The sequence below is a fragment of the Athene cunicularia genome, assembly GCF_003259725.1.
Source record: "Athene cunicularia isolate RWA chromosome 2 unlocalized genomic scaffold, athCun1 chr2_part1, whole genome shotgun sequence".
Taxonomy (NCBI): domain Eukaryota; kingdom Metazoa; phylum Chordata; class Aves; order Strigiformes; family Strigidae; genus Athene; species Athene cunicularia.
The window spans coordinates 136423826-136443421 of NW_020799095.1; the positions used below are offsets into that span (position 1 = coordinate 136423826).

A 19596-nucleotide genomic window follows, 5' to 3' on the forward strand; every position below is an offset into this window, starting at 1 on the left:
CAGCCCTCTGATCGTTTTTGTGGCCGTCCTCTGGACCCACTCCAACAGGTCCATTTCTTTCCTGTGCTGAGGACTCCAGAGCTGGATGCAGTACTGCAGGTGGACTGTCACCAGAGTGGAGTAGAGGAGAGTGTGACATGACAGGCAGAATTATATTGCTTGACTTGCTGGCCACACTTCTTTTGATGTAGCCCAGGATACAGTTGGCTTTCTGGGCTGCGAGCACACATTGCTGGCTCATGTCCAGCTTTTCATCCACCAGTACCCACAGATCATTCTCAGCAGGACTACTCTCAATCTCTTCATTCTCCAGCCTGTACTGATACTGGGGGTTGCCCTGACCCAGGTGCAGGACCTTGCACTTGGCCTTGTTGAACCTCATGAGGTTCACATGGGCCCACTTCTCAAGCTTGTCCAGGTTCCTCTGGATGGCATCCTGTCCCTCAGATGTGTTAACTGCACCACTCAGCTTGATGTCCTCTGCAAACTTGCTGAGGGAAAACTCAATCCCACTATGTCATTGACAAATATATTAAACAGTACTGGTCCCAGTAGGGACCCCCAACAGACACCACTCATCACCAATCTCCATCTGAACATTGAACTGTTGACCACTCTGGATTTGACCATCCAACCAATTCCTCATCCATTGAACAGTCCACCCATTTCTCCAATTTAGAGAGAAGGATGCTGTGGGGCACCATGTCAAAGACCTTACAGAAGTCCAGGGAGATGACATCCATAGCTCTTCTCTTGGCCACTGATGTAGTCACTCCATCGGAGTTGGTCAGGCAAAACTTGCCCTTGGTTAAGCCATGTTGGCTGTCTCGAATCATCTCCCTGTCCACCGTAGCTTCTAGGAGGATCTGTTCCATGATCTTTCCAGACACAGAGGTGAGTCTGACAGGTCGGTAGTTCCCAAGGTTCTCTTTTCTACCTTTTTAAAAATTGAGTGCAGTGTTTCTTTTTTACAGTCACCAGGTACTTCACCTGACTGCCATGTCTTTTCAAATATCATGGAGAGTGGCTTGGCAACTACATCAGCCAATTCCCTCAGGGCTATGGAATATATCTTATCAGGTCCCATAGACTTATGTATATTAAAGTTCCTCATGTCATGAACTTGATATTCTCTTACAGTGGGAGGGACTTTTTTCCCCCAGCCCCTGTCTTATGGTCCATCCACTTGAGAGGTGTGGGAAGAGAGGTTGCCAGAGAATACTAAGGCAAAAATATTATTGAGTACCTCAGCTTTCTCCTCTGTTGTTACCAGTTTGCCAGTCATGCTCATTTTGGGGGTACACTTTCTTTGACCTTCCTTTTCTGGCGGACATTCCTGTAGTCATAATAATTCTCTATTATTATTCTTTGAATTCCTCGAGTTTAAGTTCCATCTGTGTCTTGGCCTTCCTGACCCCATCTTTACACAACTGGGAAGCGTCCCTATACTCTTTCCAGGATACCTGTCCCTGCTTCCACTGCCTGTGCATTTCCTTTTGGCAGGTCTCAACTCAGCCATGCAGGTCTCTTGCCTTCATTTCCTGATTTCTTATACCTGGGGAACAAGAGTTCTTGTGCTCTATGGAAAGCGTCCTTAAAGATATGTTAGATGATCTAGTCCTGTTCCATCACATACCTACAGAGTACATTTCTATAGATGTGCAAATTTAATTTTACATTAAGCTTTGATTGAGATTTAAAGAAAAAATAATAAAGGAAGAAGAAAAATAAGACAGAATAATATTATTAATCTCCTTCACATGTATGTAAAAACATGAGGTCAAATTATATTTTTTTTATCATAATAGACAATTATCAATTTTCTGACACACTGAAACTTCTGTTTCCTTAAAAAAAAAAAAAAAAAAAAAAAATCTGAAAGATATGCAAATAATTATTTTTCCAGTGTGACATTTCACTGGCTATTTCTTTTCCCTGAAAAATCCCAAGAAATAAAATACACAGCTAATACTGATTATGGATGAGATATATAACATTCTGGAAAACCAGAAATAGGTAAAAAAATCACATCCTCTTCTGGTTAAATGTGATGGACTATCAGTAAACTTAGAGAATTATTAGTTTAAAGCCTGATTAAATTTACAAATGTTCAGTTAAATTCACAAATGTTATACCCAAGTTCTTGAGTACTGAATTAAAAAGTACACTTGAAGTTTCTTTACTCTCTACAGTTGTCAACAATTCTTATCATTCTATCTGACAGCTGGGAATGTCTGTATATATCATGTTGTGAGGGAATAAATGTCAGGATAACGTGCTGCAATAGAATCATTGGGATTTTGGTACAGACATCAGCAAAAATCTAGTCTACAGTATTTGTATTTCAAGCTTGGAAGGTGTGGATTGTGTGTACTCACATCTCAGTAGCTTAAAAATAACAAATCAGACCATGTCTGTCAGAACTAAATTGAGAATACTTTGCAGTACAGAAAAATATGATATGGTCACTGAAATTCTTTGTGGTGTATTATCCAAACATATCTTTCATTTTTAGTACATTTCAAATTTAAAGTATTTTACTAGCGACATGTGCCTAAGTAGCATATGCTTCTGAAAGTCTAAGGGGCAGATGAAATATCATTATGATCCAGGCCAACAATGAATTCTGCCTTTTACAGGATTTGTACTAGCTAGAAGTATTCTAGCTACAACACATTTCAAAGGAATTGAGTCACTTTACAGGTGAACAGCTTTTCCTCTGTTACCATGTTTCTTCTTCATTACTTTAGCAATATTTAAAAAAAGGGTATGTTCTTTGTGACTAGTTGGAGAGAGATTGAAATCCAGCTAGGTCAAAAAAATAGTACAACCTGGGTCAAAGAAAAACGTTCACTTCTTTCCCATTGTTCTTTCAGTGGAAAAATGAGCAAGCTACTAAATGGCTGCCCTGCATCTGTCCGATAATGAACACAATTTGTGAAACTCCAGAAGATGAAAGGCTCTTATAAAAAAATATTTAGTAGCTGCATCAAAATAAGTTTTGGTAAGCTTTATGATTACAAAATATCATGGATAGTGCCTAGGTTAGAATTCAATGACCTCTCTATATAAATGACACAAATAAAGCTGAGGATGCCCTTTCAAAAGTACGTATAGCATACTTACTCCCAAAGGTCAGTTTAAAAGAAAAGTAAAATCTGTATTATTAAATTACATGTGACGATTCTGAAAGAAGACTAAGAGATAAAAATACAAAAGTAGAAAGAAATCTTTGTACCTTTACCTTTAGAATTTCTTCCTCTTTGGAAATATGTTACTATTAAGAATTTATCTTTCTGAAATGGTAATGTTACCTTAAAATTTATTGTGAAACTCTTAGATTCTTTAACTGACTTGTAACCAAGCTCTTTATCCCATCAAAGAAAGAGACAACTTCCAGAACTAATTTTTTAACACTAAACCCAAATAAAGTGGTGTGTTTTTTTGTTATTTTAGAGAGAGAATAGCAGAACTGGACAAATCTCATTTAAGGAAGACTAATAAAGGTAAACCTGAGAACTAGTGTCTACAATATTGCAAATAGTGCTCCATGATTCCTGAATAAGGGACCCTTAGCCTGTTTTCCCTTTAATCTCTAGAATATAAAGCTTTCCGTCTTTCTCAGAAACTTTGATCCTAAACCAAAACCTTTTTCACAGACTTATAGAGAACTGGGTAAACTAGGTGTCCAGCCAATTAAAAACCTCAGAAACATCTGTGGCTATATCTACATCACAGTTAGAAAGCTGTTCATGACAAGCTATGACAAAACCAACATCCTTGTGTTCTCCACTTGCCTTAGCGGATAGGTTGCATATGACTATTGTGCTCAGAAACGTCTGGTAGTGTGGTAAACTGAAGACGTGATTCAGAGAACAATTTTGTTGTTCTATAGTGCCATTACTACTTGCTTACTGTGTTTTCATAGATAGTCTGATCTTGTTGCTGTCCCAAGAGAAGTCCAGAAAGCACTATAGTGACATAATGTCAATAACTGGGTACTATAGTTTTTAAGTTTCCATGTGATCATAGCTTGTGGCCAATGGAGGCCATGTATTGGCAAATTCAACTGATATGTTTTCACCTTCTAACCCTGCTGTCAGGGATCATTGTGTTGAAGCATTCAGAGATGGGGTTTTTTTGGTTATTGTATTTCCCAAGGTTTCTTTGTTATTTGCTACATAAAATAACTCTAACTGCCTACTGCAGCTGCTACTGAGACTTACTATCATTACTGCACACACACAAATGTATATAAATATGATTATTTTAATTGCTGTCATGAGGCTGATGGAAATGTTGTATAAAATAATACTCGTCTACATTCTTTGCAGAAGCATACACATTATCTACTTACTAATGCATTCAGGTAGAGGTTTGTCCCAGTGGCCATTTGGTTGACAAATTAAAACTGAAGAGCCAAATAAAAAATATCCGGGATTACAGTCATAAAATACCACTGTGCCGTATGTGAAATTTCCGTGTTCGATTTTACTTTCTCTTATAGAATTTGCAGGAATTCCAGGATCAGAACAATTGACCACTAAAAAGAAAAAGAGCACAGACTTGAGAATCATACAACTACAGTCTACTGAAATCGTCCTTAAATGGTGTCCTATCCTTTGTATGAGAAAATTCCAATGTGCTTCTACCCTGATTTTATATATAATGATATTGAATTAGGAAGGTGATATGAAACCAGGAGATGCTAAACACAGAGCAAATAAAAGGAAATGTTTATTCACCAAGTGTGATGATGCTGTAAAAGTATTTTCCATTAGAAGTGACTGGACATACCTATATATTCAATTTACACTCTTGACTTGACACAAACTATCACTTATAGCTGGAAACAGGTTATGGGGCTAGATGTGCCTTTGGTCTAATTCGATCCAAATATAATTCTGTTCCTGTACTAACATTTTGATAATGGAGCACCTTTTAGGCAGAAGTTTTGAGCTAAAGGGCACACAGTCACTAAGGTAAGAATGTGGTGATTCTTCTAGAACAGGGAAATATACCAACAAATGTGTATGTGTTTTTAAACATAGGAGTATACTTTGATGGTTAAGAATATCAATGGATTTTTTGAGTCCTCAACTACTTTAGGATTCATATGTTTGAAAATCACTGGAGATTGATTTTTTATTTTTTTTTTTTTTTTTCCCTTTTTTTGTGATGTATAGCCATCTGGTGAATGGAGTGTAATACTTACTTTGGGGGTCATGGAGATTTTTTTCAGTTTCCATGCAATAGATTCCTCTGGTCAAGTAAACACATCACCAACTACTCAAAGTTCCTCTAAAAAATTACAGTTCATGTAAAAATTACTATCCCTATATCCTTATAATCAATTGCATGTTTATATGAATACATGTGTATGTATTAATGTGTAAATATATATATATATATATATATATATATAAAAAATACATCTGGGTGCGTATATGCATGAATGTGTGTAAATAAAAATATCAACTATGCCAAAAAGGTCTGTAATCTAAAAAGAAAATAAAGATATTGCCAGATGTAATTTAAGACCATTTTTCTTACCTACATCACTCAATGTAGTTATTTTATGGCTCATCTACTTCTTTCTAGTCACTATCCTAAATGTTAGAGTCTGCTTGTGTGCTTCACCTAGCAGTTCACAAATATTGGTACCGCAAGACTAGAATACATACATTTTTCAAGGATAGAAATAACTTTCTGGTTGGATTTGACTTTTTTTGACATTAAATGATAGATAATTTTTTTAGTTATATTGATGGACAGTGTTAAAAATGTGGTGGGTTTTTTGTTTATTTGGGTTTTTTTTTGAGGAAAATTTGAGCTATATTTCTATCCATTTTGATTTTTGTAGACAAGAGTTCTATAACAATTGAACATTCATCTTCACATTATTGAGCATGCATTTTAAGTAATAAAATTATTTATTAATAAATCTAAAGTAGTGACCACTTGGAAAACAAAACAAAACAAAACAAAACAAAACAAAAAAAAACAAACAAAACCAAAAAAAACCACACACCAAAATCAAACCAAGACACTTTGACCATTTCAATAGATTCTATTATTATTATTATAGTTGTCTAGGAAACTAGTTATCTAGCAACGTTGTTGACAGTATAACAGCAAGGTACTGCTGAATTTATATAATGATTGCAAATTCAGTATTCGTAAAGGAGTGCAGCCTTTTCTATAGTACTGCTTCAGGCAAACATTCAAGGTAACATCTTTTCATTTTTTACATTAACTTTAATAGAAATAGAACAAAATCATATTAATTAGAATTAATTTCACTGCACATTACAGACACCCCTAATAATGTTCCAGACAAAGTTGGTTCTTTTTATTTTTAAAGTTTGTTCTAAAACCAATAGGAGATTTCAGGACTGTGTAAAATTTCAAGGAATAATCTGATCAATTTATTTACTGATCCCTATGGGGAAATATCATATTAGACAGTTTGACACATTACTCTGCAACAGCAGAACACTGAGGTGATTTATAGCAACTGGACTGAAAATTAGATTCATTAGGTACCATTAATACACAGTACATGTTTAGTATTGAAAATTTAAAAATAATAACATCATCAACAAAAAGGTCCTTGGAAATTTAAGTTCTTTAAACTATTTGGCAGTATCACTTAAGGCAAAGTTATCAAAAGAAACAAGAGAACACCTACTGGAAGAAAAATATAGTAAATAAAATTGCTATAAATATGTAACACAACTTAGGCGGTGTACAGATAAAAATCCATGGAAGCTGCTGGGAAGATGCTGAAAAAATTTAATACAAATTTTTCATATGTATTAGCAGATTACAGCAAAAATTACATTTTTCTAAATGAGAACAATTAAAGCATTTGAAAAGCACATAACCACAGTTAAAAAGGACAGTGGTGATAAAACTTTTCTAAAAGTGCTTATGAAAATTTAAGCAGAACTAATTTCATAATATTCTTTCCTTTTCAGTGAAGGAATTTTAAATATAATATCCAGAAGTGTTGAGAACAAACCCAAATGGATTATGCTAACAAATTAGAATTAAATTTTTAAAAGTCAATATGAGCAGGCAGATCAATGGAAATGTAAAAGGGGAAAAAAAAGAGTATGTTTTCTTGTGCAGCTATTAAAACTATGTCAGTTAAAATGAAGAGAACATTATTTCAGGATTTAAGCTCTTAATTATCTCTGCATAATTTTGTTTAACAATCTTGTAGAAACCATTAAAAAAAAAAAAAAAAATCAGTACAAACTACAGACACATAAGAAAGTTTCTCTGCAACAGTTATCCTGGCAACCTGAATGTAGAACAGACCTAACTGAAAAATCATAGAATCATGAAACATCTTTAATAATTTGATGCCTGTTGATAAGAGAGGCATCATTTGGTCTTGACAGTATCCTTTTACGTTCAGTTTATTTTTCACTTTAATTTTCCAACAAAGTTTGAAATCTGTAAATGCTTGCATTCTTACCTTTGCATATTGGAGGTGGGTGGCTCCACTGCCTATTAGCCTGACACTGTGCTTTGGTTGGTCCTTGCATAACATACCCAGTATTACATGAGAATGTCACAACATCATTGAAGTTGAAACCATTTCCACTTGTTCTTCCATAAATAGGACTACCAGGGTGACCACAGCTAACAGCTAGCATAGCACAAATCAAAGAGACAAAAACCAAACAGAGCATGCTGTTATCACTTTTTATGGTTTATGATATATTATCTTTATGATAATTATATAATAATATTTTTAAGTTTTGGTATTATAAAATACTGAGTACTTTCCATGAAAGATTCATATTTGTCTGAATTGAATAAAAACGAAGATGTATTTTAGTAAATGTTCAAGCAGTTATTTAAATATTTGAATAAAATAAATAGAATTTGCCATACAGAAATCTAGGCAAATGAAGAAAACTTTTCTGAAGAACTGCGAGAAAAGCAAGCACTTGATTTTCATTACATATAGCCTAAAATGGAAAGATTTCAGTGCGTTAGTTCCTCAGGTATTATCTCTTACAAGTATGTCTTAGTACTGACTCAATCTGTTTAATCTTTGAGGCCTAAATACTTAGCGAAGTTATAAATTTATGATTGGGCATATGAAACATTATGGGCACTGTGAAATTTTTCTTGTATTTATACCAAAAGTGATTACAGAAGTTACAGTTCTTTTTTTGTGCCCACAAAAGACAGATGCAAAAAAATACTAAGGAAAATAAGCCACAATTTTCCCCAAATAAGTCAAAATATGTATAAATGTTTTAATCCATGTTTTAACAAACTCCAGTTGTTGATAAAAATGTTTATTAGTAATTTAAAATAAATTTTAAATAAGAATGACAAAATAGCCACTCTAAAATTTTTACTACCTTAGAAATGTCATAATTTATCTAAATAAATGTTAAGTCTGACAAATATATGTTCTTGTTCTCTGTGAAGAATAGACTTATCATGATAACTCTAAAAGAAACCCATTCATATAATCTAAATAAAATAATATTTAGCAACATTAAAATAGTGAAAATGGTCCTTAAGACTAATATAGCATACAGGCAAGTGACAGTATGTTCTGTGAATAAAAGTTAAATTGAATCCTGTATGTTCTATTAATATCACTAGATGATTTTAATTAAATATATTACCCTTATGTTACTGTTACCAGAAATTTTTATGTAAGGAATTGCATTTTTTCCCCAAAAGCTTAATTGGAATCATACACTAAAGTGCTAACATCTGTAAAACTGTCAGGCAAAGATATGCATTTAGCCCACAGAGATGATTTTTAATGTACATGTAATAGAAATAAAAGATATTCTTGTGAAAACAGAAGTATGACATTTGCATAAAAATTTTAATAATACGTACGCATATGGAGTAGCAATACAAAACTGTAGTAATACATCTATCCACTGTATAAGCAAGAGGAATAGTGAATTCAGAATTCAAAGGGTCAGAATCACTACATTTAAACACTATCTCAAAAATTCAATTAAAACATCTAACGTTAAAGAAAGAAAGAAATGTGAGATTATTTTTCTAAACTTCACTTGAACCTCTGATCTGAAGCAGAGCTCTTCCTAAATATCTGTCACAAAGTTAGGTGTGGCTGCTGTTTATAGGAGCCTTTTGCAAGTGTAAGATTTTTTCCCAAGTCTTATGTCCTTTTCTGAAGTGCTGTATTGTACATCCTCTTGTGTTCAAACAAGCAGCTTCCATTTGATTTGAGGAAGAAAATACATTAACTTTCTCTGCTGTTAGCACATCGAAAACAATTTTATTTTTCCAGTTCCAACACTGATATTAACATATTAATTTAGAAATTATTGATTAATGGTATCTAATTTTATTGACTTAACAGTTACTTATAACATGCGTTGGTCTGAAACGTAATATAAAGAAGTAATGATCTATTACTATATCATAAAGTGGAAACAAAATTAAGAAATACAGTTATTATGGTAGTGTTATGTGTATCTAGTTCTATGTAAAACAAAGCAAAGAGTGAGTAGTAAATATAATGAATGCATAATTCATCATTCAGATAGTTTCTTCTACAAAAATGTAGCTGTAAAATTAGAATATTTGAAGATGGACTAATATATTTTCAATATGCTGATATTACTGCACCTGAATTATTGAAACATACTTCAAATTTATTGAGAGTCTTTTGAGAACTCTCACATTTTCCTACAGAATACAGCATTTTCTGCTATTACTTAATGGTATTTCATGTCATATGTTGACACACTTATAACCAATAGGAGCTTTATTTAACAAAATGCAAAATCCATGCTAAAAATGCCAAAACCCAAACCAGAAACCAAAATAACAGTATCTCTGTGAGGAGAAGAAAAGAATCAGTATGTTTGCTGAAGCAAACATTTTAATCATCAGTGCTGACAGTGCAATTTGAGAGTATCCACTTACCTAACTACTGCAGTCAAAGTAAATCTACAGTAAATATTTTCAAAAGCCACTAAGGGACATAAAGAAATGTTCAAATTTGAGTACCTGGGTGCCTAAGTCCCATCACTTTTTGAAGAAGTTTCATATTCATATTCATATATAAATGACAGGTATTTAGCAGCTGAAAGATGCAACGGAAATTTTAAGTGACAACATTAAACTGCGCCTGATAGATGAATCACAGATTTTAGGTGGCCACTTACTTTTGAGGATCTGCATTAAATCTTTTTTTTTTTTTTTTTTTTTTTTTTTTAATGTATATTAAGTTGCAAACTCACTCATCTTGTCTGACATAGACATTCCTGTAATATATATCAGTATGTGTTGCCATGCTTACTTACGCACACAGGATGGAAGCTGACCAGACCAGTTGTGGTCCTGTTGACATATTCGTACAGAAGAACCAATCAGCCGAAAACCAGGACTGCACTGATACACAACTGTGTCTCTATATCCGTAATTTTCTCCAATTACTTGACCATTGACTATCAGATCTGGAATACCACAGTGACCAGCTAGATTTTTCAATGTAAATTAAAAACCAAAAAAATAAAAATTAAAAAAAAATTGTTAGTAAATATGCCAGAGAAATTTTACATATGCCTCAATTAAAAAAAAAAAAAAAAGTGAACATTTTTCAATTTCTTTTATTGGCTTCATTCAAAGGTTTATTTTTATTAACTTGGGGAAAACTGAAGTATCACATTTCTCTAAGTAGGAATGTACATGGTTTATTTTTATTAACTTGGGGAAAACTGAAGTATCACATTTCTCTAAGGAGGAATGTACATATATAAAAATTACAAAAAGACAGTGTAGTGAAGAGATTAAATGTCACATGTAACAAATTTGTTTTCAAAAAATATGAGTAACTTCTTCTTATTAAAATCTGTAAAAATTCTAGATTATTTACCTTAGAATTATTTTGGTTAAGATAAACAATAAAGTTAACATTACACCATTATAAATTTAAATAAATATAAAAATTCCATATAAATACAAATAAAAATAATACATTATAAATATGAATCCACTACAAATATCAATCCATGTGGATGTTATAAATATACCTTTCTTACAATAGAAACAAGTTAAATTTAAACTTGGACAATTTACTGCTGGAGCTTGACTCTCTGGATTGTCTTTAGTTCTTTCCTATTGATCCCAGAAGAATCCCAGAAAGTTTGTGTTAAAGGCAATTGGTGCAACTACATCTAAATGTCCTCAAACAAAAACCTTTCCATCTCTTGGCCTAATCTTCTACCCTGCATTCTCAAAATATGAGAAATATTTTATTTACACTATGAAAGTCACAAATAAACATTTAATCTAAAGAGAGTCTGGGAAGAAGAATAAACCATGTGTCATTTTTACTGTTTTTACTCGGGAAAATGGGTACTGTGATTCAGCAAAAAATGTGGTAATGGAAAATCCTCTAAGACCTCATGAAGACTGTGACATAAGACAGAGAACTCACTGCAAAAAGAAGTAAGGCAAGCAAGAAAAATGAGCAGTGTTTCAGCTAGTATTTAATTGAAAAAAATATTATTACCAGCCACCCAAACTCCTCTGCTCTCCCTTTCTTCTCCTCAAAAAAAAAAAAAACAAAACCCTAAACAAACAAACACCCCAAACATGGGGTTGCTAATAAGAAAGGACATTTAGAAGCAATATAGTTTAGATTGGTTTTGGTTTAGATCTTTTAAGTGTTTATAATACACTGTTGTAATTTTCAGCATTTTGCCTCATTCTTTCAGGTTACACAATTCCTATTAAAAAAAAAAAAAAAAAAAAAAAAAAAAAAGAAGCAAATCTGAGATTTTATTATAACTTGTTTCTGGCAATTTAAGCCTCACATAGTCCTTCATCATATGAACTATGATAAAGCCATCAGAATTTAAAACATAGGTAGTATGTGAACCTTCACATAGATTAAATTGATGAGTGCAATTTGACTTCTGTATAAGGAACAGGAGTCTGAATCTGGTACTGTTCAAAGGTATATAACCCCTTTTTGTCCCCTCCCCAGTGTTACATAAGGAGCAAGCATACCTGAAATTTGTTTTATGTTTTCTGGGATTAGAAGGCATAATACACTTAGAAATTTTTTTGTCAGTAAACTTCTTAATTCTCTAGTAAAGTCATAATCTGTTCAGTACATAGTGGACTTCCTTGAACATGCCATAAAGGGTCCAACTTCCCTATCATATTTGTGATGATAAACAGGACTAACCAGATGAGGAGTAAAAACTGAGCTAGAAAATACCAGGTTCTACCAAAAGTGCAAGCAGACACTTTGCAGAGATTCAGACCATGTTCAAGGAAATAATTTTCTAATTGCATTTAATTTCAATAATTGGCCTAGTTCTTAGTTAAGATTTTAGTGTTGCTTTATGGCAGTAAAGTGGAAGCAGAATATACCACCCTAAATGTCAAGCTCTATTTCCTGTGCAGAGGGAATAAAACTGAAGTAAGTCAACACATCGGGTTACTAAGATCACAGTGCAGTTTCTGCAGCTGTGCATGGACATTACAAAAATCATTCAACTGGGACAGGTGAAAAGGTAATTGAAAATCACCTGTAAGTCTTGCATTAGCATCTTAAATTCTCATCCTCTCAGCCTACTTCTTCTCATTGTCATAAACCTCTCAGACCCTAGTTTTGACTTCTTTTGACTTTTGAGTTTGTTTTTTCTTTCTTCTTTTCTTTTTCTTTCTTTGACATCTTCTGTTGACAAGGGGAGAGCAGTGGATGTTGTTTACCTAGAATTCAGTAAAGCATTTGACAGCTTTCCCCAGCCTTCTCCTGGACGAACTGGCAAGGTACAGATTGGGTGGGCGGTGTGAGAGATGGGTAGGGAACTGGTTAACAGGCCATACTCAGAGGGTGGTGATCAATGATTTTTACTCAGTCTGGCAGCCTGTCACAAGAGGGATTCCCCAGGGATTGATGTGGGGCCCCACATTCTTCAACATCTTCATAACAAATGTGGATGATGGGAGTGAAAGCACCCTCACAAGTTTGCTAATGGCACCAGACTGGGTGGTAAGGTGAACATGCCAGAAGGGAGAGCCATCTTACAGAGACATGGACAGGCTGGAATAGCAGGCTAGCACCGAGTGTATGGAGTTTAACAAAGACAAGTGCAAGGGCCCACACCTGAGACAGAATAACCAAAGAGCCCGGTACAGGCTAGGATCTGTGTGACTGGGGAGCTGCCTTGCTGAAAGGGACCTGGGAGTCCTGGTGGACAACAAGCTGAACATGAGTCAGCAGTGCGCTGCTGCAGCAATGAAGGCAAATTGGATCCTGGGCTGCATCTGCAGGAGTATTACTAGCAGAGATACAGATGTGATCATCCCACTCTACTCAGTCTTGTCTGGCTGCACCTGGAGTACTGTGTCCATTCTTCTTCCCACCACTGAAGAAAGATGCAAAAGAAGTCTGGGGGGTGGTCCAAAGGCAGGCCATGAAGATAATAAAGGGTTGGAGTACCTGTCATATGAAGAAAGGCTGAAGGAAAGACCTTGAAGAAAAGGCTCATGGGGGACCTCATCACAGTATTCTGGTACTTACAAAGAAGATGGAGGTTCCCTCTTCATAAGAAGTCACATGGAGACCAGGGGCAATGGGTACATGTTGCACTGAGGGAGATTTAATCTTGACATAAGATAGAATTTTTTTACAGTACAAACAAACACCAGAACAATCTCCTCAGGGATGTGATGGAGTCCCCATCTCTGTAAATTTTCAAGATGTGAGTGGAAAGGGTGCTAGATAATCCATCTGAGCTCCCTTTCCCATGAAAGTTTGGACCAGATGATCTTTCGGGTTCCCTTCCAACTTGGGCTGTTCTATGATTCTATTATTTCAAATCCCTCCTTCTTGACTATTTCCTCTCACTCTGTCTATCTTTGAAGCCCTAACTATATTGCATGAGTGATTGTAAACTGAGCACTATTAGTAAATAAGTACTTTTTTTTTTTTTTTTAATAGTAGAGTGTACTCCTGTCACTGTGTAAGGTTTGTAAACTGAAAAATTGATATTTAAATGTATGAAAAATATTATAAAACTGTAGTTCTATCATAACAGAATTCTAAATCAACTTATTATGCCAGTGTTAATGAATTAATTATTATTTAAAAACAGGATACGCCAGACTTGTGACACCCTTTTAATCTCAATTTTTAAAACCAAAAACTATTTGGGATTTGAAAGATTTGTCTCTAGTTTTCACTCTACTTTCAGATGAGCATTGAGATGAGTTCAGTCTGATTTGTTTCATTTTCAAAATACCATCTGTCATGTAGGTGCATGTGGTAAGCAGTTCAGTGTTTGCTGCAGAAAGTATATGTAATGGTAGTTCCTGTTAAGAGAACCTTTGAGAACATTTCTGAAATTTCCACTAATTTATGCAGCTGAATAAATTCCCTAAATTGTGATGAAGTCAGAGTCTCATTAATATTTTCCAGAAGACTTTTCTTTGTTTGCCTTGTTTTCCCACTCTGTTTCACACATTCAGAGAGTTGGTCTCCCTCAGAGGAAATAAAGACCTTTCACTTGTAATAGTTGCTATTATTACTTCTCCAACACCAATAAAAAAAGAAGAGGAAGAAAAAAACTCCAACCTCCAAACCAATAAAAAACCCTGTCACCATCCACACCCATATCTGGAAAAGTAATTATTACTTAATTTCTCTTCCATTCTATTCTGGTTTTGATGTATTTCTTCCAAAAGCAAGGTGTTTATTTATTTTTCTCATGACTATTAACAGAATTCTTCCCTTTTGTAATTTTTCTCTTAAGATACCTGTGAAAAAAAAAAGAATTCCAAAATGTTCATTATACATTAAGGATATGCTCATATTCATTACTGCATATCCCAGTAGTTTTTATGATTAATTCTGCTGTTAATTATTTTCAGTACTTTCATTTAAACTCTTATTTTAAGGGATTTGTGACAAATAAAGATATTTATTTGCCCTTATTAACATTCTGAAATTAGTTTTTGAAGTGTCATTCAGTAGCCTTTGATGCTTTTATTTGTGTATTATGTGTTTGCATTTCTGTATATAGGTGCACATATATATATATGTATTTATATATATATATATATATGTGTGTGTATATATATATATATATATATATATATAAAATGAGTTTGGGGTTTTGAAGGGTTGTTTTGATTGTGGAAGTTTCCAAAGCCTTCAGATTACTGTTGATTACTGTTGATTCTTTGGTAGTCTGAGAAAAACAAATACTGCACATGTATAGCTTTCTGAGAAACTGCCTTTGTTTCTGAATGAGACTTATTTATTGTGCAACAGCATCAAAGATCAACTCTAACCCTTCATTTTATTTCACAGCTGTATCCCTAGAACCTTTTTACTCTCACTTGCTTGTACCAAGTAATTGATGTCAGTTTTGTCACACCAGTATAAACAGGGAATTACATACGATTTCACTACTGCAAAAAATAGTGCAAAGCCATAAAGGGACATAATTTAAAACATGTTCTCATTACAGAAATATGTCATACTTACCCCAACTGAATCATTATGGAAGAGGAACATTTTAGTTGTGAAATTTGGTATAATGAAAATGAATAAAATGGTAATACTGCTGGTTGCAATACTCAGCCTTCATTCAGTATAACCATAATTTGTAGCTAACTGTCTTTTGCAATGAGATAGCTAAATTATTCCTCCTAAATATAATCCAGATACAAAACTGCTCAGGATTTAAGCTCTGAAGCTGGAGTGTTTTCACTGGGGACTGAATGCAAATACTGCAAACTGGGTATGATATTGAGAGCTCTCTCTAAATACAGACAAAATCTGCCTGAAAACCTATAGCAGAAAACTGAAAACTCATGCAAAAAGAAAAGGGAGTAGAAAGTAAAGGACCGATGAGAAAAGACTAAGAGTACTGCTGGGAAAATAATGGTTGAAATACTCAGCAACAGATCTGTCTCCTGGGTTTTGGTTTGTTTTTTGTTTGTTTGTTTGTTTTTTTCTCTTTTTTTCTTTTTTCTTTTAATTTCTCTTGGGTTTTAGGAAATCTATTGTGCAAATAGATGAGAAAGCATTTAAGAAATGCCAATTCTTTTATCAATTTACAGTCATGTTTAAACGGCCAATAAGTGATTAAGCATTTATTTATCATGGATAAACGACTTAATAGTACTGTTATTATCTAATGGAATATCTCTTTTTTATCCGCAAAGTAGTAGTATGATTCTAAGACCAGTTATAAGCAAATATAAAACTGTTGTAGTCGCCTTGGAAAGCTATTGAAAAAAATGAAAACCAATCATATAAGCTTTATGGTAAATATGGGACAGATGAAATGTAAAGCAGTAGGATCAATATTGTACTTCTAATCTGCATTTATCAGAATGAATGAGAGAAAAAAATATTACACCCTTGCAGGGTACCTTGCTGAATATATACGTTTACTCTACTACATTAATTACTGGGTTATGGATAGACGAAAAGCTGAAATAAAATTAGCAAATAAAATTAGAAAAATCTCCATTTAACAATTTGCAACAATAGATTGTCATCATTACTGTTCCTGGAGGAGTGGGGTGTAAATGTTCTAACACCCTAGTAGCAAATAGCTGACTTCACACTATGTTAGGATTCTAGACTATTTTAGATTAGGCCATTCTAGACTGTTTTCAGGATAGCCTTTTTCACTGTTAATGACTTTATTTTAGTTCTGTATCATAAGACTGGGTGTAGTTCCATCTTTTCTATGATATGGATATAAAAGACCTATATAGCAGTTCTGTGGATTCAGTTGAGACCTCTAGTGCTTAATGTAACCGGATATTCATAATATTGAACCAAAGGCAATGAGTGAATGATACAAAGAAAGATATTAAATGTGAAGGTTTTACTGAATAACAGATTTGAGGGGGGAAATAACTAAAATTCTCAATTTTCAGTCTAAAAAAGCTTGAGAAGGATAACTACATGACATACTATTAAGAAACGAAATTAGAAATGGAGGATATTAATGACATATGAGCACCAAATAAATTGATTATCTTGACATGAAATCCAGCTCTAGCAATGAAGAATGAGCATAATAAGTTCCTGTCGGAATCTGAAATCTCAGCTGCAAGTGAAGTTTTTTGTTCTGCAGATTACTCTCTGAGATGCAAGAGTAGGAATAAATGAATATAGAAACTTTATATTAAATGGCAAAAACGTACCTATGCTTATTTTAACTGTCAGTAATGTCAAACATGAGCATAGTAGAGAAAGAAATCTACATATCAGTATATTATTGAAAAAAAGAGATTTAGGTTATTATTCAACAAAGTTAATTAAACTGTCAAGATGACCTCAGCTGAGGAGGGAATATTTATTTGCTGGAGTATCTTTCTTCTCTACAAGGCTTGCATTTCTTATAATTGTGAAATTTTACATCCTCTTGTTCACAAACAACATCTTCTGTAGAAAATAACAGTATTGAAACAACACTGATACAGCCCTGGACAAAACAGGGTTTGGGCTCTTTCTCCTGCTAGTTTCAGAAAATCCTCACCTTGCCAGCTGTTCAAGCTGTACTAAAACTGTTCAGAATGAATGGTAACATTCTTTTAAATATTTTTCAATCCATCATCCACAGAAGGAAGTTCTCTGCTGAATTCCTTGAAATGGCTGACTAATTCTTTAAAATGAAACATCATATAGCTCATTTGAAAGTCTAGTTATTATTATTATGCAATAGTATTGAAGAACAAAGAGAAGCATATGGCTAACTCTAGATATATTAATTCAGTATCACTGGAGATATAGATTCCCCTTTAAGTTGAAATACCATGAGTATAAAAAAAAAATGTTTAAAAACAGTGAAGAGGAAGATGTTAGTCGTATGTTTTTCCAAAAGTGTTAAGGATTAAAATAGTGGCAGAAAGGCTACGCTTCAGAGGATACATAGCCACAGAAACCCTTCAGTGACTGAAATCTGATTGGGAAAATAGAAATACTTTGATTCCTTTGTCCTTACCTGGTAGAAATGTAAAGGTACACTCACTCCTGAGTATGCATACTTTCCTCTTAAATAAAAGAACTGGAAGATAACTCTCCAGCTCTACTGTTCTACCTTTCTGTTCCAAATAAATAAATGGCATATAACTTAAATATGTATATTTTCAGTTCCTGATTTAATTTATCCACAATGTATGTAAATTTAATATATTTTCATACCTTCTCATTTGGTTATCTAACCTCCCCGCTGGTGCTTTCATTCACTAATGTACACAGAGCTTATAAACCAGTTTTATGAAAAAAATGCTTCATCTCTTATTTTGTTATCTTTCAGTTATGAATTGACTGGAGGTCCTAAATGGCAGATCCTTACCTGTCCCATAACCTCTCCACAGCACTGGTTGATTCATGGGCAGCATATTATTCACTGTCAGCTTACATTGTTGCTCTGCCCTAACCAGTATATCTACTACTCTTTTACCCCATGGACAACATTGCTTTGTAAAGAATTAATGGATAACTGCTTTCTTATATGTCATTATATTTTCTTTGTGAGTAGCAGGCTGCCACCAATGACTCATTAGTATTTGGAACTGGTATTTCATTTCTAATGAAATGAAGGGAAGAGAGGAAGTTGAGTATAAATCCCTCAGATAACAAGTCACAGGTTGTGTCTACATTAGCATTTTGGCTCAGATACTCCTTGTAACTTTTAAATGTGCTGAGTAGTTTTGATATGAACAAATTATCTTCCTTTCAGAGGAAGCACATTATGAAGCTCAACTTGAGGTGCACAAAACAAGTGTTCTATCTCCTTTTGGAGACAAATAGGTCAAAATTATTGACAGATCCTCTTGACAGTTTAGAATCATGAGTTAAAATGACATTTAGCTCAGAGTACAAGACCAGATAATGTCCAAGGAAAATTCTCTGACCATATGGAATGCAGATATAGAGAATTCAGAAGAAATTATTGGTCTCATGATCTGCTCCTTTCTGTTGGATTATTTGTTAATAAAAAGACACAGTATGTGAGGCATACTGTTTCTCTTTGAGAAGAGATGAAAGGTATTCCTGATACTATTGTAGGGTAAGTGCTGGCATTTAATGCTTTCTTGAATGCAGTTTGAGTGGGTTAACTTTTTTCTGCTACTTGTCTTTCTTTGTTGAAAACTCCTCTAGTATCAGTCATGTATAGGAAAAACACCTCCATATGTCTTATAGATCAAGTAAACTTCCGTCTTCCTTTTTGCATTTTAATTCCTATGGATACTATAGCATTTTACAAAGGTGTGTTTAGTTCTCCAAGTGAACTAAATATAACATCATTTCATAACATCAAGATTAACCACAAAATATGAGATCTTGTAGACCTTTAAAAAATTTAATCATATTTTCTTTACCTTGATTTCAGATTTAATACTAACTTGCAGAACTGAACACACCTGTCATTCCAGCAATTGCTGATTCTGCCTAGGACATATGCAGGAAATGACAGCAATTAATTTTGGTAAAGAAGGGAGACAATGTCAACAGATCTGCTTTATCAATGTGTTTAGATGTTAGGAAGAACTGAGAAAGAAGGAATTAATTAATGAGGGTTGAAG

The 19596-nt window shown here is 33.9% G+C and overlaps 1 protein-coding gene across 1 annotated transcript in view; it reads right to left on the reverse strand.

Annotated features, from left to right (window-relative positions):
- The window catches only part of CSMD3 (CUB and Sushi multiple domains 3), a 622514-nt gene that overhangs the window by 56257 nt on the left and 546661 nt on the right, over nucleotides 1–19596 (reverse strand). Inside the window, exons 54-56 of the mRNA XM_026841511.1 lie at nucleotides 10326–10499; nucleotides 7487–7660; nucleotides 4358–4543 (exon numbers count right to left, since the gene is read on the reverse strand). Of these exons, the coding sequence (XP_026697312.1) occupies nucleotides 4358–4543; nucleotides 7487–7660; nucleotides 10326–10499 (534 nt within the window). The remainder of the gene's footprint in view (nucleotides 1–4357; nucleotides 4544–7486; nucleotides 7661–10325; nucleotides 10500–19596) is intronic.